Genomic DNA, 23,778 nt, shown 5'->3' on the forward strand with positions numbered 1-23,778 from the left:
ACTGCCATTGATGGATTTATTTGTCTTTTGACAAGTCCAGCCATTCGATTCCAGGAACATATTTATATGTTTTTTCAATTTTTTTCCAGGCGTTAGGGTAAAACAGGTTCTCAAAATGTCTGGTAGTGAATGAGTTAATGACATAATTTGTCTATGTGGCTAATTTTCATGACAAAAACTTTTTCATTTGGTGCAAACTTACATACTTTGACCTTGTGCAAGTAACTGAGCAATTAGAGTCCATTCCAGACAATTTCATGAAAATACGAAAGGCTCCACAACTTAAGCGGAAGCAGGCTGGGTGGCGGCAGCTTGGATTTAGTATTCAATTTAGCACCGCTGAGTCCTGGCAGACTGGCTAAGGTTATGAAGCAGTAAATCTATGAGGGGGAGCTGGCCAAAATGGGCCGGGGAGGGTCGGTTGACATGATTTACTTGTCTCTTGCTCTGAGGTTACGCATTAGGCTGACCCCCGGTCACTTGATAACATTACAACAACACACTCTGAACCCCAAACTCCCACCGAAGCACTCAGCGGGCTACAGAAGGAGAGAGAGAGAGAGAGAGAGAGAGAGAGAGAGAGAGAGAGAGAGAGAGAGAGAGAATGTTAAAAAGCAACTGTCTTGCCATTTATGTGTGTTTTTTAATGACTTGCCCTCTTTTCTGTTACAGTTGCATCTGATAAGAGAGATGAATATGAACAGGGCCTTGTCACATTTGACAAATCGGCTATGACGCACAACAAGCTGCCGTTATGAAAAAAAAAAAAAAAAAAAACACACACATGCATAGAAGAATAGCTGCGGGCCTGTAATTAAACATGCTAATATCTTTAATATATTTTAATCTCATCTTGGAGGGACTGAAAACAAGTCATCTGAAATTTGCAAGATGAATGCAAATTTCAAAAAAAAGAAAAATATGGAATACATAAAATGTAATCTGGTTTGTGTGTAGATCCTTTTTGTTTCCCCATGTTATCTGCGCAATCCAAACTTGTATGCTTTTAATAAATTTGACTGCGGGAACGATGAGTAATAGCTCTGCTAATTTGAAGCAGGTAGATATCTGCAAATTTCCTTGGACCGCGTGACAGGCTCATTTCCATGCCGGGCCCTTTTGTTTAGTTGGTTATTTATAAGAAGTAGGCCCCTGAGCCATGGTCACATGCGCCGTCTACACCCACAGCACAAAGCTATCTGGAAGTAATCCACATCAGGGACATTTGCATGGAGAATATAACATGGATTATAATTAATCTAAAGTGACATGGGATTTAAAAAGACAATGTAAATGAAGCTAGGGAAAAGCCCACTCTGCCTTTCCTTGCCCCTCCCCCGTCTTCATATCTCCCCTTTTTTTTCGCCATCTCCCTCTTCCCCTCTGCATCTATGTGCCCCCTCTTTGTTTAAAGCGTCTCTGAGATGAAGTGTGCAAGCGGCAGACTGCTCACTTGGCCACACTGTAATCCTTCCCCTCCATAGGGAATCACGCATACACACATCTGAAGCGCACCACAGACTGGAGGCTGAGGAAGGAGTCGCTAAATTGCACTACTTCAAGTTGGGAAAAGAGGGGGAAAAAACGGAATATTGATAGATAGACAGATAGATAGATAGCTAGCATGCTTTAAAGTTGCATCAACATGGACATTGTTGCACCGTTTGGTCTTTTTTTTTTTGGGGCGGGGGGGCCACGTGTGCAGTGGTGTTAAATGACATTAGCGGTAATATACGGTGGTGAACGCCTGGATGGTGGTTCCCCCCCGCCAGTCGCTCAGATAGGACTGTCAGACAGATAGAGCTGAAAGATAGATGACGAGCCAAACTAATAGGCCCCAGTCTCACTCGGCTCGCCTTCTGCCTCATTGAGCCTCACATTATGGAGCAAGGTATGGCACGCTCGGATGCAGGGAAAGGAGTGGGGGGTTACTTTGAGATGGATGGAAGGTAGGTGTTGGAAAGGTGTCTGCATGGGAGAGGAAGACATTAGTGGGGTGAAAGAGGAAAGGGAGAATTCCATGCGTTGAAATGGAGGCACGAGTTGCCATGTGATATTCATTCCCAGCAGTGGATTTCCATCTCATACATAAACGACCGTATGAATTCTTATTTGGGTGAATCACATCCAACAAAGGCAGAGCTACCCTGACCACTGAGGCCCTCAAAATTGAGCCCCCACCCAACAGCCGCCACCGGCCAGAATGCGCATATTATTGCTCCGAGTCATTCTTAGAAACCAAGGACTACTTCCCGGCTATTTCATGTCTAAATTAACACCCAGTGTTACATATTGGTCAACAATTAAAGGACGGAGTAAGCCAGAGAAAGAAAATGAAGGGACGGTAGCATAAAATAAAAAAATAAAAACTAATTTAGGGGTTTCAAAGATGCAATATTAGGAAAACATATACACAGCAGCCACCTCACCCAGCCCCCCATCTAATCCTGAGCTTATGAAAAATTAATATGTCATCGGAGAGGGCACAAGAACGGGAAAAGATTAATGCAAGGCGCTTATAAATTACAAGCACGCAAACTGATTTGATTAAAAAATAATCTGGGGCCTGGACATTGCCTTGTAATAACCACAACTTGTCCCTCTCATTTTCTCTCTGTTTTCCTCTTTCCCTTCTCTCTCCTCCTTCTCCCTCTCCTTCTCTCTCTCTCTCTCTCTCTCTCTCACTCTCGCTTTCTGACAGATGGAAACGATTAAAGCAGGTCACATGGAGGCTAGTCAGCAGCGTTCACATGTTACGCACACATGTTTAAAACGTATTCCTGAGAGAAAAAGAGGGGATGACCACTTGGGAAAGATGGGATGCTTTAAGCTAAGAGGCGTGTGTGCGTATGCGTGTGCGCGTGGGTGTGTACTCACGGTCAGTTCTTCTGCTGTCAGTCAAGTCTCGGTCAGTGAGGTTGGATGCGGGCCTGGAAGAAGAGCCAGGAGGTCTCTCGCCATCCTCAGTGGTCTCCTCTGAAAATGCAACAAAGGAAAGATTAACTTAGCCATGATGCTCTGAACATCGAAGAAACGGCACTACAACTGACAGGAATCTGACACATGTAATGATGGGTGCATTTACATGCGTTACAAACAGTTATCGTCTCAAGCAGCATCATTCAAGTTGACTCATTGTACAATGTATATCAACTGAAAAAATACTTGAACACGCTACCTCAGTAGAAATGTTTAAAACACGATTAAACACTTATTTGTACTATTCTGCATTTTATTGAACTGTTTTGGCCTCTTTACTTCCCGTTCTATTCTTTTCTCTGCCCCCTTTTCCAAGGCTTGGGATTTAAGTGATGAGGACCGAATCGGTGGTTGCTGTTTCGATCACAGCGACTAACCGCGACAACATTGGAGGTTGACCACTTCCTCGGAGGCGCTGCTATGGAGATTTCTACATTGAGCAACTGGGGAGGGAACCAATTCACCGATGTCATCTTCCTATAGCACTTCATTTGATTAACTTTCACATTATTTGAACTAAAACTGTATAGTATCATAATGTGTGTTCGATTTTGCCCACTCGGCATCCATTGCAGCCTGATCATCTTGGAAGGGTGATTCCCCCATCTGTGGTCCCTTCTCAAGGTTTCTCATTTCTCCCCAGATGTGTTTTGTGAGTTTTTCCTTGCCCTACTGGGGGTTAAGATCAGGGGATGTCGTTTATATGCTGTCAGCTCTGGGCATGTGAAGCCCTTTGGGACTTTCCTGTGATTAAGGGCTATAGAAATAAATTTGACTTGACTTGATTTGACTAACACGTGTCCTGTTAAATATAGCCACTTCTGGAGGGTGAAACATAAAACATCCATGACCTGAAGGAAGGGACATTTGAAAATGTGACATGAAAATATGCCGAACGTGTCAGCTGTTTTGGCATTTTTCTCACCTCTTGCTTTTTTCCGATTTGAAAAAAATCTTACCGTGAAATTCCATTCTGCTTTGTTAAAATACTTACAAGCGCTATTTACATTATCACTGCATTTTAAACATTACAAAAGTTCAAATGTTTATACTGTCTTTCTAACATATGTGCATGCACATGTGATGGGAACGCACGTCCGTGTGCGCGTGTAGACACACATACTGTATATATACACACACGCACGCACGCTCACTACTATTAGCAGATTAGCCTAGCCATCTCTGAGAGTTCAGCCCCTTGTTTGATAATTCTGTGTATCTGCAGTGTTCTGCCAGTGGATTAAAGCCAGTGTGTATGTGTGTACGTGTGCGTGCGTGCATTTGTGTGTAAGTGTGTATATGTGTCGCCAGCACAAGCTAACACTAATCCTAGCCGAGCTCCAGCGCTCCCTTTCATCCAGCCATCATTTGTCTCCGGCTGGGCTGATGTCACTTTGTAATGAATTTTGAGCAGTCTGAGAGAGGCCAGATAACCAGGCATGCGGGCGCGCACGCACGCACACACGCGCGTGTGCATCTCCACACCCAGAGCCCTCCTCCATTTCAGAGCTAGCAAATGAATAAAAATCCCAAAGTGAAACACTTGCAGCCAGGCGTCAAATCACACAAACTCAAACACACGCGCACACACTCACACACAAAACCAAATACACCTAAAAAAAGCAAAAGCGTTATGTCCTCTTAATATGTGTGTGTGAGAGGTGGAGGGAAAGTATGGTAAAGGGCTCCTTTCACTGTAAAACCCCTTACTCTGACAGAAAATGAGAAAATGAGAAAATGAGATATATATATATATATATATACATACATATATATGCACGCACATACACATACCAAATCGTTCCACTTTAAAATATATAGATACGTATCAAATCGGAAGGAAATGCCAGGTTTACAGTAACCTACTGACAAGTTCATTCATACAAAAATCAAGAAACTGTTTGAATCACACTTTTTCCGTACTCAGCCGTACCATATTGCGAACGTAATCCCGCAGAATCGAACTGAATCAAATCGTTCCACTTGAAGATAAATCGTACTGGTATTGAGACATGTATCAAATCATCTTTTATTGGAGAGATGAGCACGCCTAGATAAACCGTACCTACACAGCGCATCATCATTAATGATATACAACAGTGAATGTGAATTTGAAAGGCTTGCCCTGCAATTGGTGAGTATCCGACATCCAGTCCAGGGTGGACTTAAATCAGATGGGATTGGCTCCAGCACACCTCTTGCAACCCTAATGAGGATAGGAGGTATCGAAAAATGGATGGATGGATCTCTGATCATGTTAATGATTTCTAGCAATAATCATCAACAATGATTTAACATGGTAGGAAACAGATAAATATCAATATGCAACACTATATATATATTAATCTTTGCAAGTGTTACACATCATTTCTAGGAAATCACATAAATGAGCTATTTTTACATCAATCCACATGCCCAAAAGCACTGATTAAACTTGTTGTCTGCAAAACCAAATTCCACTCGACTAAACTTCCGTAACGAAAGACGGCAAAAGGTTGCTTTGTGTCTAGATGACAGTTCCGCATACACGCATGCTTAGTTGCTCGCTCCCACCCTCAGATTCTCTCATCCAATCACCACGCAGTGTTAGATCTGTGATTGATAGTCAGCGGGAGTGGATTATTAAAATGGCGGCACCCATGTCTGCTGCGACTGCTTTGTCTCATGATAGTTCCTCCAAACAAGTAATAAACCACATGGAAACCAGTGGAATTAGTAACAACAGATCATCGGAACACCGCTACACCAATCCGCGCTAGTTTTTGTTGCTAGTTTGGCTTGAGTGGATTAGCCATAAATGTTTGCCCTGCGCTCCCGGTTGTGCGAGGGGTGGACTTCAGCTTGCCCTCAACACTGATAGGGACGGGTGGTATTTGAAAGTGGATGGATGCATTATTTATTTATTTATTTTCTTCTCTCTCCCAAGAACATTCATTAGCCCCAATTTGTTGGCTCGGTATCGCCTAGCGCAACTCCTTTGTTCGTTAAAAAAGTGTTCCAAAAAACAGAAAAGTAACCATATTTTATAACAGGCGAACCCATGCATGCACATATATAAACACACACACACTCAACCACGGGGTCGTAGTCATAGAAATAAAGCAAAATGCATTGGGGTCAGCTTGCAATTTGCATACAGTCACTTTAGCAATGGAATGACAAGCATGGGGTATGTACAGACAACCCTTTATCCTTTTGAATACAACAATATATGCAAAAATAGACAAATACAAACAAATTGAGAGGATGTGAATGAGAACACTATTACCTTACACTCTAAAAGATACAAATAACACAATTTGGGGTCAATAAAGAATCGATCCACTACTTGGGTCAATTTGACCCGACATTCTCGGTTGTTTTCTGTAAAAACAACTGCAAAAATGGGTAGTTTTGTACAAAGCCCAGTTTTTGGGGTTGTTTTGTACAAAACTAACACAAGAAGGTGAGTCAAATTGACCCAATGTGTGGATTGGTCCATTTTTTACCCCAAATTATGTTATTTTTAACCCAACTGTTTTTAGAGTGTATTAATAGTTTCATTATTGCACATGCATGTGAGTACTGTGAGCATTTGGCGCACGTACATAAACACTCTAAGTCAAACCTATGTCCTTGCATGTGTGTGTGTGTGTTTACAGGGAAGAGGATGGGTGAAAGAGCGACTATAGAACTGCTGATGTTTTATTAATATCTGAGTGACAGCCAAGAGAGCCACGACTGCAGAAACGGCAATTTTAACTGCTGCAGCTGATGCGTCCATCTTTGTATTTTAATTCCCCCACGCCTACATTTGTATGGGTTTTAACTGCCGCTATAATTGTTTGTGTTGTTTGACAAAAATAGTCACAAAGGAAAAAAAACATCTCATAGGAATCCGAATATGATACATACATATTTTATATACGATTTTCAATATTATTCAGTTAGTTAGTCCATGCAAGATGGAATATTGCGGCATACGCTTGGCAGGAAGTCCTGGATCATTACAGTCCCCGATAGGGGTCTTAACCAAAACCTCTAGGGGGCACTCTACCTGTAAGTAGAATGGGACACAAGAGAATGAGAGACAGAGGAAGGAGCGGGAAAATATGAGAGGAAAGGAAAGAGGAGGCGGGCGATCATCTGGGCTTCATCAGTGTTTTTTTTTTTTTTCTCACTCCTTTACCCCCCCCCCCACCCCCTTCGCATCGGTTAGATCAGTGGCAAGTGTGTGTGTGTGTGTGTGTGCATACGGGAATGCGTTTCCACGCTGAGGACATTCCCAGACGAGCTCTCTCAATACATCAGCGCGGTGTCTGCCCTCTGACTGACCCTGACAGTAACACACCACATGATGGTGTGGATGCGTACGACATTGTGTGTGTGCGCGCGCGCGCGCGGGTGTGTGTAGGTGGATGTGCGCCATTGATCAAGTGAGTGAGACAGCGACTGCATGTGTTTGCATGTGAGCTGTCATGTGCCAATGTGTGTGTGCGTGTATGCGTGTGTGTGTGTGTGTGTGTGTGAAAGAGCAGTGATCAACTTAATCGCAACCAGAGCAAAACTTTCACAGCCACCTTCCATCGCCTTGTGCACACGCATGGACACACACACTCGCACGTACGTACGCGCGGGAACACGTATACACGCATACGCGCACACACAGTGGGTCAGGCAGTGGGTGTGATTTTGGATTTTGGCAGCCCGGCGAGATCCTCCTTTGATGTGGCTCGCTCGGAACATTAAAGCCGGCCGGTGAGCTAAATTCTAACCACACATCCCGGGTCCGATTACCCCGGGCGACCAACGGCAGCCTATATTTAACTGTTTGGAGAGGATGAAGAATTAAGTGATTCTTGATCAGCTCCACACCCAAGTCAACGTGGTTTTAGATTTAGCTATTAATTGAAAGCACTGGCCGTGGCCATGAATAAATAAGACATCTACAAGGGCAACGTTGGGCATCTTTAAAAACAAAAATGTTCTGCCTTCTGTCCACACACAAATTGTACGAGTGTTTCAATATATGTATAATATCCTTTTATAGAGTGCAGACAAGGAAATTGCTTTTCCTGACTCCGGATTGTCTAAATGACACTTTATACACAGAAAATGTGATCACATTTATGTTACTACGGTAAACTACAAAAGCAACATTTAGTTAACTTCAATTTTAGGTATTATTTTAAGAGTGCTAGTGCAGTACCATGACAAGTAAAAATGATGAATGACGACGGAGAGCAAGAAAGAGATGTTTGGAAAGAAAATAGAAGAATAGACATATGGGAGATGGATGCAATGGAGGTTGTATCGTATGTGTGTGTGTGTGTGTGTGTGCGTGGGTGTGTGTGTGTGTGTGTCCTCTGGCTGTATAATGACCTGCTCTGAGACCACTCGCTCCCCCTTCTGTCTCCCCCTAAGGGCCCATAACCACCATGCCGGGTCATTATGTGCCCAGTGGAGGACTCGGTCGCACAGCACAACAACCACAGAGAAATAACACGCCAACAAACTGGACTCCGAGACTCCAAAATGGCTGAATTCATTAGTGGGCGCCAAGCTGCCACTAATTTGCTTCTTTAGGGTCTCGGATAGTGCTCATTAAAGGGGACAATGAGGAAAGTATATACGTGCGTGTACGTATGTGTATATATATATATATATATTTATATATATATATATATATATGTCACTCTTTACTTTTTTTTACATTAAAACACTAACTGTACTCAGAGCTGCAGTAGTAGAACGCTTTATTATAATCAGCACTATTGTGCTATAGGTTGTAAAGTAGTAATGTGGAAAAATAACGATGCATTGTCGAATGTGATGGCCTGAATTGAAAAACGGTTGGCTTTAAGAAACGAGGCAATTTGGAAACAGCTCAAGACTTGCCCACTACGTCATGCAGTTGAAAAGTAGGCACAACGCGGTGTAAATACACCGCGATCTTGAGCACCGGCGACGCCGCCTTCACGAAAGCTGGTTGAAAAAAAAAAAACATCACAACTCTTTCATCTTGGCATCAGGAGTTGCCTTACACATAATTCCTACATTTATACCAACAGTAAATGAATAATAAAGGGGAGATAGTTTGTGTATACAGTATGCGGAAGTACTGCAGCCTTAACACCCACGACCACCATGTCTCCTGCACTTAACGCCGACGTTGATGTTGATTTCTTCTTACAACTCTGGTCATGTCCCTCGTGAGATCATCTGCATGTGAGAGAGTGCACCAATGCAAAGGGGGCCCTGTGATGTCACTTTTCTGTGCAGCGCGCGTGGCTCCAGTTCGGCCTCTTGGTCCGAAAGGGGAACGCTTTGAAACTCTACACTGCCCCACACAGACACTCAAGTAATACGCACACGCAGGTGCACGCACACGTACACACACGGAGTCAAGGGCCAGTGGTAATACTGCCAGTGTAATAACCTTATAGACTTACTGATCGCCTTCCCTCCTGTTCTCTCACCCTCAAATATTTATTTACCCGACTCTCCCGTCTTTACACCCCCCCGGCCCATTCTCCCTGCACCTCCCCCCCCCTCCCCGAATTTCAGCGCGTTTAACAAGCATTTAGATCTTAACCAGATGTTGTTAATGTAGCATGTCTAAAATACTAAACATCAACCCAGCAGAGTGGGGCTGCAGCTCCTGCACAACAGGGCCTGGGAATAACTCACACACATGTACGCCCTTCACATGCACACATTTACGCCCACGTAGAGCTCCATGTATTTAATGCAGCCTTCCACAGCCCACATACTAACATGTAAACACACGTGTTTCCATCCGCATGCTCGAATCCACCCACACCCGACTATTTATTGCTAAACTACACAGCAGGGCATATTATGCCAGCGAAAAAAAAAAAAAAGTGTTTGGTTTTGGGAGCGCCAGACAATAGCGTTGTCACATTTAACACACTCCTGGTGTGACTGTCAATGGCGGAATACGCTGAAAAATGACTTTGTGTGGAAAAAAAAAAAAAAAACGCTCGTATCAGCAGCTTCAAATTTGCTTTGTTGTTGTCAATTACGACTTCCCGAGACACCGTATTGTATTTCATTTTCCCTCAAATTGCCCGCTCTGCTGTCTTGCGGGCAACTAACAAAACACGTATTAATGTTGAGAAAAAAAAAAGGGGAAAGCATTTGAATAAACATAACCTAGATTAAAGTCTCGCTTCGGCAGAAATAAGCTGCTGTTGCTCGTTAAGAGGGGGGGAGGTTCATTTTCAGTTCTGAATGGATGAGAGTTAATGTATATGATTCTTTAAAGCCAAATACAAAAGACGGGATAACAATATGGCTTCAAAAAGCTTCTGTGGTGCAACACCTGGCCTTATACAACAGTGCGTGCACACCCACTGTACACCTCCGCACACATAACCACCTGCGTCTTACACAACAGCCAGATTGCATTTCGGCAGCCTTGATCACCTGAGGCAGAAGGGCAAGAGTGTCGAGGCGGCACGACAAGCTCACTGGGAGATTTAGGAATCATCTGAAAAAAAGAATTCCTCTCCTCTGTTTCATCTCGATTTCCTTTTATTTGCAGCTCTTTTATCATACCTCGGCGCAATATTTATTCAGCCCCCCGATTATAAACATCTGGTCGGCGAGGCAGTCTGCACAGCGTTCGCCGTGACACACGCACGCGCGGGCGGCGAAGTGGCACACACAGCGGAAATATCACACACGCTCACCAGGTTGACCCCGTCAGGTCCTGTGGACGGAGTGAAAGGCGGGAGGAAAAGAGGGAGTCGTGAGTGAGAAGCGGCGACAAAAACACACAACAAGGAGCTGAGGGTTAATGGCCTTCCCATCTCTGTGATAAGAATTCATTCGCTTCTATTACCAGCACTTATCTACAGACGCTGCCTTGTGTCGCCGCTCTCCTCCTCAAATACACACTCGAACACACACGCGCACGATCATGCACAGTGAGGGTCCCGGATCGATAAATGATCCTAATGAAGAAAGCAGCTGTTCCTCGGCATACCTGTCCGACTCTATCAGCCCGACGAGATCTCGCCGCCACGTTTGTCCTTCTATCCGTCCAGCCATCCATTTAGCTATCTATCCATCTACTTTTAATCTTTTCACACAGCTAGCCATCCACATATATCCTATTTGTCCCTCCATTTATTCCTCCTATCGCAACATCCATCGCTACACTGGTTAACAGCCATAGCAGCAAGGCGGATATCATTTGTAATCGCCCGGTGTGGCCCTTTTCGTGTAGCCGGGGTTTATTTCTTGTTCTCAGAACTAATATCAGACCAAGAGGAGGAAATCTAATTTGAAAAAAAGCTGTGGTTTTAAGAGCACGTCTCTATGCTTTCAAATGGGCCTGTGACGGCAGGAGACGGATAGTTATTGTTTAAAAAGATCTTTATCCTATCAGGCAGAAACTGACTGCTTTCAGAGCTTTCAAACACAACAATGTAATGGTGTGTGACAGTCAGAAAAAACATTTATGTAATTGTAAGAATGAAAAATGGATGTCACATTAACAGAGAATGCATTCAATATTCCTTCATGATGGGCACTGCCATTTAACAATTTCAAACGCATGTGACATGTCACTTCCCTTTAGAGAGGACGGCAAAAAATGTCTTGTGTTATGTGTTCTGGACTTTTCAGCATAAGACGAGTATCTCCAGGCAGAAATATTCATTAGCTTGCGCAGAAGCAGCTCCGAAATGACCACATGGAACCTGTAATACGCAGGCATCGTGCAACACACACACACACACACACACACACACACACACACACACACACACACAGAGACCAGGGGCAAATGCCCCGGAGATGGTATTCCCAGATGCTTATGAAGTAGGAGTGTTGGCTTTCCTTAGACCTTCGCAAAAACATGCAAAAAATGTCCATTTCATTACTAGCTAAACAATGTCATATGGGCCCCCACCGGCCCTAATAGAGGCAGACAAAGACAGAGCAGCACACATATGCTTCGAATAAATCAGATTACCCAGGCAGCGGGGGTGAGCAGGGGAAGAGAACGAGGGAGCAAAAGAGGGAAAGAAAGGGAGACACCGCCAGACACTTCGAGGATTGACAATATTCCCATTTCTTGCTACCTCTCCCCCCCTCCCCGCAAGCCTCACTTTCCTTCCCTACGCCGCCCTCCCACCCACCGCCCTCCTCCAGCGGGATCTGTTTTAGATTTGAGCCAGAGCTTCAGCCATATCTCTCCCTTATCTCTGCTAGCCGTCAGAAAACAGAAAGCTCCATGTTTCCATGCATTAGACTCCCAGTTCCTGACACGCCACTTGAAAATCCCCACAGCACCTCAAAATGGCAGAGCCAAAGTGCAACGATATGATTTCATCAAACAAAAGACTTTTTCTGAATTGGTCCACGGTCATATCGGAGAATCGTGTAGCATCATTTCGTACTATTATTATTATTATTACTACTACTACTACTACTAGTATTATAACAGCCTTTTGTATAAATTCATTTAAATGCATTTAAGGCTAAACTAACAAAACATGATAACAGCAAAATATTGTTTTAAAAAGACACATGTCCGTTTTATGGCTTTTATTATTCTCTACACATATACGTGCTGAACTTTTTGCAAAATTCCATAATGCTAAAATAAATAATTAAGCAATTTGCCAACAAATGCCACTTTAATATCCTAAATGAGATCATGTTTTCCCAGCTAAACCAGCATCCTAATCATTTTAATCACAATTTGAGAGCTGACCAAGACGCCTGTTGTTCTTTTCTCTCCAATTAGCACTTTTGATGACAGAACATGGAATTATTGACTCCCCTTGAAGTTTGAACAAAAGCATGGGAAAACTGCAGCGGTGGGGTGTTATGTTCAAAGAAAAAAAATCTATATTCAAATGACTCTTTCTATTGATTCATAATTAAGTCTTAATTACAACTGGGCTTGGACATTCAAACTGCGCTGTCACAATAGCGGGAAAGGAGATACGAGAGCATTATTGATACACTTTAACAGCGGTGGTCACCCAGGCATTGATTCAGACATTTTGCAGTGCCTTTGGCATGCTTGGAGGATTTAAATGAACAGGCAATTGAGGAAACACACGCACACTCTGCTGTGCACCTGCATACACATACACACACACGCACACGCACGCTTAAGTGAACTACACAGTATAATTAACCTTCATTGGGGAAAAAGTCAGAGCTGGCTTATCTGCAAACTGAACTATGTGTGTTTGTGTGTATGTGCCCATCAGGTGTAATTACATTATTAGGTGAGGAGCTGATTGACTTCAGGTGGGGCTGCAGGAGGGGAAAAATAAATAGGTTGTGATTTGTGCGTGTGTGTGTGTGTGTGTGTGTGTATCGGGGCACATATTTACTGGTGGCTCAGGCGCTTGTGGCGTCTTTTAGCGGCATCCAGCCACATGTCAGTGTATGTCCCCACGGGGCTAATCAGGTATCTGATACCTTTTGTTTTGGGAGCTCATTGATGGATGAAATCTTTATCTGTGCTATTGATCAGGGAAGGGTGCACGGGTCCTAAACTGTCTGTCTAGCAGCCTGCCTGCTCCGACTCTAACAAGATTGCCAGGGCCGAGTATATCAGTTAACATTTAATCAATGGCAGCTTAAGACACTGGGGCACTGGGAGAGAGGCCCACCACTTCAAGCCTTCTGCCCCAAACCATTACCTGGGATTGAAGGGAAAATGTGTACGTGGGTGAGTTAGGTGGGGGTCCGGCAGATAATTACAGAGGATTGGGACAGCTAGATCACCTGTCTTAGGGGGGCAGCGATGTGTCCGTCTGCGTGTTAGTGCCGAACTGAGAGCTGACTTGTAAATACATTTTAATATGTCCAAAAAGATTAGGAGGGAAGGGTTTTCTTATGCAGAATGATTGAATGTAACATTTAAATGAAGTAAGCAGAAAAATAGCAGTTTAGTTGAATTAACAGCACCGTATTTTACGGACTATAAGCCGCTACTTTTTCCCCAGGTTTTGAACCATGCGGCTTATATAAAGGTGCGGCTATTCTGTGGATTGTTCTTCCACCGCTCTTACCGGAATTAGAATCAAAACTACGAAAAAAAAAATCAATGCAAAGAAGAATATCGTCCTGTGCAAAACACTCATCTCCAATTTCAGATACTTTTTAAATTTTCACATTAATGCGATGTCTGTAACGCGGAAACACCATTCATGTAAAAATAAGAAAATGAAAATAAATGGAGATAAGAGTTTTTCACATGACAGCGACAATATGCTACTTTTCTTTAGCAGATAGAACACATCTGCCAAATTACAAAGAGTTGACTACTGTATTTTCAAATCCTCGCCCCTTCATCATGGAACCTGTTATGTTATGAAATGTGCTATATAAATAAAATTGTATTGTATTGTATTGTATTGATGACATTAACAGGCTGTGACTGCAGGCGGAGGAGTTCAACAGGGGAGGGTGCTATGCACTAGGTTAAACATTAGGTAGTATGCGGAAGTAGAGCACTAAAATGTGGATGTTAACTGACAAATTGGAGTGTGTTCAGTTATTAAATGTGGGCCAAAATCCAACAGAACCCACATGAAGAAGTTTGTATTCTCAGGTTTTAAGTTGAAAGTCATCGATCTTGCTATCCAGGAAGGAATCTTAGCTTAGCGTCAATGAATCTATGGTGAGACGTTGAAGGCGGCAGCGTAGAGTGAAATGAAGATAAGTACTGGTTATTTTGTTTTGGTTCTGTTCCATTTTAATCAGCAAAGTTGCTGCCGTGGTAAAAGGCACTGTTACAGTTACAGTTTAAAATTGTTCTGTACATGCAGTAAATATCACCTTTTTCAACATAGAAGCGGCTTATAACCCGATGCAGCCTACATATCGTTTTTTCATTCGTTTTTTTTTTTTCAAGTAGAGTGGATGCGGCTTATATAAAGTTGCGTCTTATAGTCCAGAAAATACAATACTTGAAAAAAATCACTTTAACATAACTGGACTACATTATAATAAACTCACAACATTATAGACTTACAATAAGATTTTATACATTGTCTTGTATGTATGTGTGTGTGTGTGTTTGGGCTTGTTTGACGGGGGAAGCCCCTCGTTTTATCCAAAGCCTGGGAGAATCCCACCACCGAAAATCAATGTTTGTGAGAGCAGACTTGGTGAGGTAGTGTGTGTGTGTGTGTGTGTGTCAAGGTTTTGTAAGACAAATCTCTCCAGCGCGCTTCGCTTTAGTGCTATTGAACCAAGCTTCGATCACTTGGCCGCTGTGAATAATGCAAGGGAGGCTACTTGCTCACTTACAGCACAGGACTCATGCGGCCGTGCATGCGTGTGTGACAAGATGGTCCCTTTCGCCTCCTTGCAAATGCAACACGGCAGTTCCCCGACATTCTTCCACTTGGCCTTCTTAATCTTGTGTCAGATACAGGAACTCCCACATTGATATTGTCTCATCGAGTGTGTGTGCCACATATGTGGTGCGCACGCACGTGTGTGTACGCTGGAGGCTGCTCCCGCAGTAGACGGGAAGAGCTTAACTCATGCGGACAGTTCCGTGGCCCGCACTTTGACACAACCTGAGTCATTGTTACATACATTTGGCACGGAGTGGAATATTGTCATTAAAAAAAGACAATTAGAGACGAGCATGAGAAAAAAAAAAAAAAAAAAAAGGAGGTGAACACACTCGTCTTCATGTCCTCAGGTATGTGAAGCGTATAGGACGCTACGCAGTAATTATTCTGATTATAAATGATGAGTTGTGCGTCTTCCTTCTAATTAAGCTGAAAGATTTGGAATGGCACAAACCGTAATACTTTAATGGTGTCCTTTTGTTGATGTGGCCGGGGGGGACAATGGACACACAGATGCTTAATGCCCCTGTCTGCGAACAACATCTTCTCTTTGGCCATAACCGTCCTTGTCATCACTTATGAGGCAATTAAACAAAACATCACTTCCTATTTCCTCTCATCCTCATGTTTCCTCTCATGCACGCTTTTTGTTTTGTGTTGTAAGCAGGGAGAGCTCCTTTTCCTCTTCCCCTCTCCCACTTGGCTGTTCTTCTTCCCTTCCCATGCGACTCCAAACCGGGTTTCAATTTCAGCATGCTGATTGTCTCATTGCCGACTCCATGCATGTCTAACACTCACTGGCACTCTCGGGACTGGCCTCTTTGACTCCCACATGATTCTGCTGCGTGTGTGAGTGTGCAAAGGGGTGAGGAGGGTGCAAAATGCCTATTACGTTGAGAGTGTGGTCCCTCTTACACCGGGGAGAATTCTCTGGTGCCTAAAGAGCAGAAAATTGCAATGCTCCTCTTCCTCACCCCCCATTAACCTGCGTTTGGAAACAAAGCCCTGGCCAAGTTGTGCGTGTGCGAGTTTGTGTTTTTACTGGCCAAAATTGTGAGCACTGGATAGAACTGCAGCATCCTTCCTGTCTAGGGCTGAGAATTGTACGACATAGGTACAACGGTGTTACAAAAATAGAATGATAGCTATAGTAAATATCTGAAGCTAGAACAATTTGTAGGAACAGTCTTCTGACAGACTAAACATTACAGGCTAAAGCTAAGCCTTAAAGAAGAAGCCAACGCTAACATATTTTTTTCAAGAATATGTTCTATGAAGGCCCACTAGTTGAAACAAGGCATTCTGATAAATATTGCGTTTGTGGAATAAGAGTTAATCCACCCATTTTTGGCTCATCTCAAGGGGACGGCCATTTTGTCACTTCTTTCGGCTGAAAATGACATCACAGTTGCTCAGGTAACGACCAATCTCAGCTCACCTGTTTGTTGAAGCTGAGCCATGATTGGTCATTATATTAGCCCCGAGCAACTGTGATGTCATTTTCAGCCGAAAGAAGTGACAAAATGGCCGCCCCCTGGGATGGATGAAAAATGGCCGCCCCAAGATGGACAAAAACAGGTAGATTTTGTTGCTCAACTTATATTCCACAAACGCAATATTTATCAGAACGACTTGTTTCAAGTAGTGGGCCTGCATAGAACATATTCTTGAAAAATATAGGTTTGCATTGTCTTCCCCTTAAAATAACTGTTACAAGCAGCAAAAATACACTTTATTACATTTTCTCATACCACCATTAAATGCAGTCCAATAAATACTGTACCTAACTTGCAACTTGAAACACAAAAGGCCTGATTTACTAAAGGATGTACCGGAGCAAACAGATGTGGAAGCTGATCTACTAACCGACCGTGTCTGCCAAACAGACAATATTTTTGCGCAGGTGATTTAGCACATTCTGGGAGGAGTGTATGAAAACAGATGAATTAGGCACACGCAATGTGATTCATCAAACTTGTGATAAGTTGCAAAGGTTAATTTTTCTTTAAACAATGCTTCTGAAAAGGCAGTTGCAAACCAGAATGCAAGGCGTGCCAGCACAGAACAGGAAAAATGAGAGAAACCTATCGCTGGCGTCAGGCCAAAATCTCGTACCTCTATATCTATATAAGTAATCTCTATATCCACTTTTGAGGAGACCCCCAAAATTGCAAGTTCATTCAACCTTTAGCATTGTGAAAGAGAGCAAGCCATTTTCAACACTTTATATTAGTCAATAATGTGTAAAAGTAACACCAACAAGTGTGAACTGACCAATAGTATCGATTTTTGAAAAAACATGAAATTCATCTAAATTTGGGGTTTTGGCCCCACGCCAGAAATATAAGAGACACCTGCAACATATTGTATTGGGGCCAGTTACAATAAGGAGTCACGCCATATCACTTATGAGAAAATTGTTTTCAATTCTAGAGGCTCTATGTTGCATGTTGAATGTCAGCCTAGTTATTATGCAGGAAGACACATGCATAGACAAATGCATAATGCATTTCTCGTTTTATTTTTCTGAGCTTTCAAAAACTAATAGCAAAGTAAAACTGCATGTTCACTCAAAGTTCCCAATGTTTTGTTTTTTTTATAGACCGTTATAGTTGATCAAAATGACAATGAATATTATCCACGGTTGTTAACACTATGTTGAAGTTAAAAAAAAAAGTGCGTAGGTGTGAAAATGCATACTTTTAGACACTAAATATGTTGTATGATGATGCTGGTGCATCAATACAGTACTGTGAGATATTAACGCAAAATATCATACTATTTTGTCCCAACCCTACTCCATTCTTTATTATATGTCACTCCTATTCATTTTTCAGATCTGTATATATGTTTCTAAATGAAATGTTTCCTCTTTTTCATTCCTCCCTTCTGTCCTTTGTTATCAAAAAGCAAACGAGGAGATGCCATCTTACGAAGAGTTCGGAGATGAATCCAAGGAGGCATATTTGTTTAATTTGCACAAAGACATCCTACATCAAAGTCGAGACCCCGGGATCATTCTGTGGATTTTTCTTTTCTTTTTTTCTTCCCTTTCTCTCTCAGGATCCTTTTCTGATTCGGTGTCACATTTTTTTCTGTCTCTATTTTCACAGTGTTATTAGTACATGATAAAAGCAAAAAGGGATGTCATGACACGGGACCCCCGGTAAGCATTAGGAGGTGGGAGAGAAAACGAAAGAGAAAGAAGGAGAGGGTGGGGAGGGCGCAAAGGGGAGCGGCAAAGATGAAAGAGATTTTGTCTGGAAATGATTGCTCACAAGGCATTGATTCTGAGCTTTAATCTCACATCGGGCGCTCAAATTTCCTATTAGGGAGATGAAGAAGTGAGAGCGAGAGAGAGAAAAGGAGAGAGAGAGAAAGGGGGTTGGGTTGTCATCACATACAGTTAGGTGGGAGGTGAAACTTGGCAGGGCTCACTATTTGGCAGACAAAACTTACATTTTCCTTATTCTAGACACTTGCTTGGCCAAAATGATATTATTTTTTGCACTACATTTGAGCAAGCCAACACTGAAGACTGACACACACATACAACAAGCCATTGACAGGGGCTATTGCTGCAAAGCTTCCTCCAGTTAGCGACGATTAGCCTGAGCTATAGGTAATCAATAGCCTCTATCAATTCCATACCTTCCGCTGATGGATGAGGTCAACGAAACAGAGGAGAGTGAGGATGGAGGGAGGGATGACAGAAATTCTTCCTGACAATACCAACTTATCATGTGGATCTGCATGTGCGTATGTGTGTGTGTGTGTGTGTGTGTCAGCCGCCTCCGATGTCCATCTGCGAATTGTATCATCGCCGTCTCAGATTAGCGGCTGCTTGGACCAAGCCCAAGCATTGCCTGGTTACCGTGGCTCCGGTCCCACACGGGCCCCCTCCCATCACCTGATTGTTTGTCTTAATGCTGTGTGACACAGCCCATTGTTTTGTCCATCTGTGGTTAAGAGTCAATGGACAGAGGGTGTATGAGGGGATCAGGGGGAGAAAAGAATGGAGGTGAAGGAGGATGAAATAAAGAAGCAGAGGCTAAAAAAGGAGGGGCTGAGGAGGGGGGAAAAAAAGCTGAAACAAAATAGAACCGAGGAGACCCCAAGTGAGGGAAAACATAGTCTACAATAAGCATTCTTCATCAAAAGTGACTTTCTATGCAACACTTCCTGAACCAGAAGCTCTAGGTCCATATGGACCGTAAAAGAGGCCTTTTGTGACATCACCGATGTATGAGACATCCTCAAAAGACTTAAGTCATATTTAGTATGCGTCCTCAGAGCCTCACGGCTTTGTATTGTAAATAAGGCTAATGTGGCGTTGGTCAGCTATGCTAATTCAGATAATCAGTGCAATTTTTGTAAATTATAACTGTCAGTGTGGCAGGACGCAGACTCTTTGACGGAAAACATAAGGGAACAATTTAGCGCGGGTAATACCCCCTCCACCAAAGAGCTGCCTCCACTCAAAGAAAAACAATCAGGCCGCGCTTTGACCGCCCCCCCCGACACACCATTTCAAAAATAGTTTATGGTGAACGAGGCTCATTTCTTCAGTCAGGCTCTCTACAGTATGTGCACACACAAACCACACAGTAATTATCATTTGCTTGCATGGAATTATTCAAAAAATGACCACACTGCCTTAGAGAGCTTGGTTTGGGGGAATTTGGGGGTAAATTACCGCTTGTCCAAAATATATTATTTTTGTATTTGTGTGTGTGTGTGTGTGTGTGTGTGTGTATATATATATATATATATATATATATATATATATATATATATATATATAAAAGTTAAAGCATTAACTATGGAGATTAATTTTTCTTTTTTTTTTATTTAAAAAACATTTACTCAGTTAACTCATTTTTTTTTGCTTCCTGCAGCAGCTGACCTCTGCTCACTGTGCAGCCGAACTTAGGAACAAACTGTCGCAAAGACGGACGTTTACGTTGTTTTACTTCAAAAACTTGCTCGACGGCTCATTCGGTTTGGTTCGGTACACGTTGACTATGAGTACAAAAACATCAATTATGTCTTGTGTAGTTAGGTTAAAAATTAAGCTATATATTCAGAGCATTTTTATTAATTATTACTACTATTGTTATTATATAATTATTTAAATTATAATTTAGTTCTTCTATTCTTTCGAAGGGCATATAGTGGCAGACGCAACAAATAAATGCTCTTCAATTGGATGGTAAAAGGTACAACAACCAACCTGTGTATCCATCGTTTGTCATTCATACATCAGAAAAAGTCATGGCTCCCTCCAAGTACATCAGCTTTGTGTTCAATTCAACAAGCTAAGACTTCACACTAAGTACATTTGTGACTAAACTGAGAGAAGATAACTAATTTACTATGCCTACTGTTTATTTTTGTTTGGCGGTTTACCGTGAAGTTTTCTTATGTAAAAGAAGTGCCTTGGCTCCACAGGTTGGAAAAACACTGACTTAATCCTTACTCTCCTACATAAAACCTCAAGTTATTAAATAAGCCTTACAGGATGCACATACAGTGGACTGAGATCATAATTCATACCCAATAGGGATAAGGGAGTGATTATGTGTATTATTCATATCTACCGGATGATCGTCAATGTGAATGAGTTATGCTCATGCATAAAGTAACTTCTATATCCTCTCATTCATAGGACATGGAGACATGCAATTCTCATGTTTTCGGCTCTAAACACCACAACAATGGATTTGAAAGGAAATGAAAAAGCTCTTTAACGGCAAATTTTCACCTTTAATTTGAGGGTATTTACATCCAAATCAGCGAAACGCTGTCCGATATATAACAGTTTATGTGTATGCCTCCCAATTTTTAACGACGTGGGCAAGCTGCATACTAGCATCGCATATCCTCGGATTAAGCCAAGTTTCTGTGATAACCAAAACAGGTCAGGTCAGTCAGTGGAATTCCAAGTCGCCCGCTTTATGTACCAGAGATCGCCATTGCGAGTGACATTGTGATGGAGACTTAAAGACTCAGTAGCGGTGGCTTACGATGGTAACGCTAGCCTCATCATGAATTCAACTGGAGAAACCACTGAGGCAGGACGCACCCCGCTGCATTACGATTGGCTGCCGTGTCCCTGGAAGGATATGACGCACGTTCTGTATGTATAATATAGATAAAAAACGCATTAAAAAAATTAACTCAGTTAACTCAGTTGTATGTAGTACTTCCTGTGGCATATGACTTCTGCTCACTTTGCAGCCAAACTTAGACGAGAGTCACCGGTGCGAAGACGGACTTTTACATCATCGTCACAACAATAATTTGCAAATAAATTGCGCTTTGCAAATCCAATTTCAATTATTATATTAGCTGTACGTCTTTGGTGTATCGTTCAATCGTTGTATATCACAAAAAAAAAGTATTCTAGGATCAAAGAAAGCTATTAGAACAGTCCAAGACTTTACTCAAGTAAATATCTGTTATAAGCTTCGTAAAAAAAAATACTTAAAAAATTACGAATAATTGTGAATATATATATATATATATATATATATATATATATATATATATATATATATATTCAGGGGCATATATGTATATGGTACATAAAGTAAGCTATCGGTTTTGATTTCTTTGATGTAGAATACATACAGTATATTGTGGTTTGTTGCGGTTGTAGTTTCGAGTGGTGTTCATATTGAGATGTATGTTGTCCTATAAGAAAGTCAATCGGTTAGTCTATCTGGTTGTAATGTGGCCTACTGTGCAAACCAAAGGAGATGTGTGTGCATGTGTGCGCACGTGTGTTGCATCCATTCTCTCACTCCTCCGACCATCCGTGAATGTTTATGTGATGGCCGCAAATTACGGAGACAAACCCTGGAAATAGACTTCTGTCTGAAGAGGGACCTTCCTGAAAATAAAAGAGAACCACTGGAATGGCAAAACCATCCCCGCCGCGCAGGAAAAAAAACGATAAAGGAGTCAAAGTGAGAGAGACAAACCAAAAATGCCTCAAAGACATCTTGATGTCATCACACTCACATACAAAATGATCTATTTTCCATGCTGAAAATCGAGTGATCACATGCGCACACGCACAGCTTGGTGAAGCGAGGATTCATCAAGGAACAAGCTCCTCGTGCAAGTCCCCATCTCCATCCATTGACAAGCACATCGAGGGATAATAAGTGTCCATTAGGCTCATTTTAGCCTACAGCCGCTAGGAAAGTGGTTAGCGCAGCGACAATAATTTGACTAAGACCAACCATGTCCCAGAGCCTTATCACTCAACAGAAAACAAAAGGGCACACGTAGTGTACACACACACACACACGCACACACACACACACACGTGTGATAAAATTATTTTCGGTTTCCAAGTTAGAAGAGGTCTTTTGTTTAAAAGGGGGACTCAGACAAAGAAGGCCCTCTCCCTCCCTGTTTAATGCATGTTGTATGGTGGCGGTGGTGGGGGCCTGTAGTGGGAGGTGGGGGAGGTCGGGGCTATGGATGACAGGCCTGGCTCTCACAAGTAATTACCTCCATGAGATCCCATCTACCATCCTTTTTTTTTTTTTTTATAGGGGACAGAGGGAGGTGAAGAAAAGAAGAAACAAGTATGCAGGGGGAAGAAAAGTGTGCCCTTGTGTTTCTGCTTGATCTGACTTATGAGGAGCGTTACACATGATGGTCACACGGCTGGCTAATGGGCGACCACGCACAGTCGCATGCGCACACATTTCCTCACAATACGGTGGAGACAGAACAGCCAAACAGTAATAGTCAGAGCAAAATCCCTGTACTTTAGAGAGTCTCCACAAGTTTGGCTAAAATAGACGTGTCATACAAGTTATCAGATTGCACGTCTTCTGCATGGAGTTGTTCAACAGCTCCATTCAGGGCATAATTTCATTAAAGAGCGCACACAAAAAGATCAAATTTTTCCGAACAACTTTTGGATGACCCTCAAAGCAAAATGGCCTCCAAATTCCCTTCCACGCTGAAGGCAATTCATTTAAGCTAATTCTTATGATGCAAACTGCCTGCCCTCCCCCTTTTTTGAATCAACTCAATTATCTGTAACACTTCTAAGAAGCGCAATTTATCGCAGGGATACCGACACAGTGGGCTTTTTGTCTTTGAGAGAAACCACTAGAGGATCATGGGAAGATGGTGTGATGAGTGATGAGAATTTAGACTACATGTCATTAATGAACTATGGGAACGAATTATCAATCAATGAATGCCTAATTGTGTTTTTTAGTTTATAGTATGGAAGAATGTGTCTCTGAATGTTCTGAGCTCCTGGTTCCATGCCAGTGTAGACATCAAACTAGTTGAGACTGAATCAGCAGGATGCGATTGATGAGCATAGCGTGCGATGTTCGGGTGTTTTTTTTACCCCAATATATCGATTAGCACAAAACACTATCACAAATAGTATTGGTAGCGTTAAACCAAGAAAATAAACCTG

General features: G+C 42.4%; 1 protein-coding gene across 3 annotated transcripts in view; it reads right to left on the bottom strand.

Annotated features, from left to right (window-relative positions):
- Positions 1-23,778, bottom strand: part of zfhx4 (zinc finger homeobox 4) — an 86,539-nt gene that overhangs the window by 15,762 nt on the left and 46,999 nt on the right. For all 3 annotated transcript variants that reach the window (XM_086020831.1, XM_086020830.1, XM_086020829.1), the window contains exon 7: positions 2,878-2,976. In XM_086020831.1, the coding sequence (XP_085876957.1) occupies positions 2,878-2,976 (99 nt within the window). The remainder of the gene's footprint in view (positions 1-2,877; positions 2,977-23,778) is intronic.

Source organism: Filicampus tigris, chromosome 21 (assembly GCF_054856515.1).
Source record: "Filicampus tigris isolate MCC_2025a chromosome 21, RoL_Ftig_1.0, whole genome shotgun sequence".
NCBI lineage: Eukaryota > Metazoa > Chordata > Actinopteri > Syngnathiformes > Syngnathidae > Filicampus > Filicampus tigris.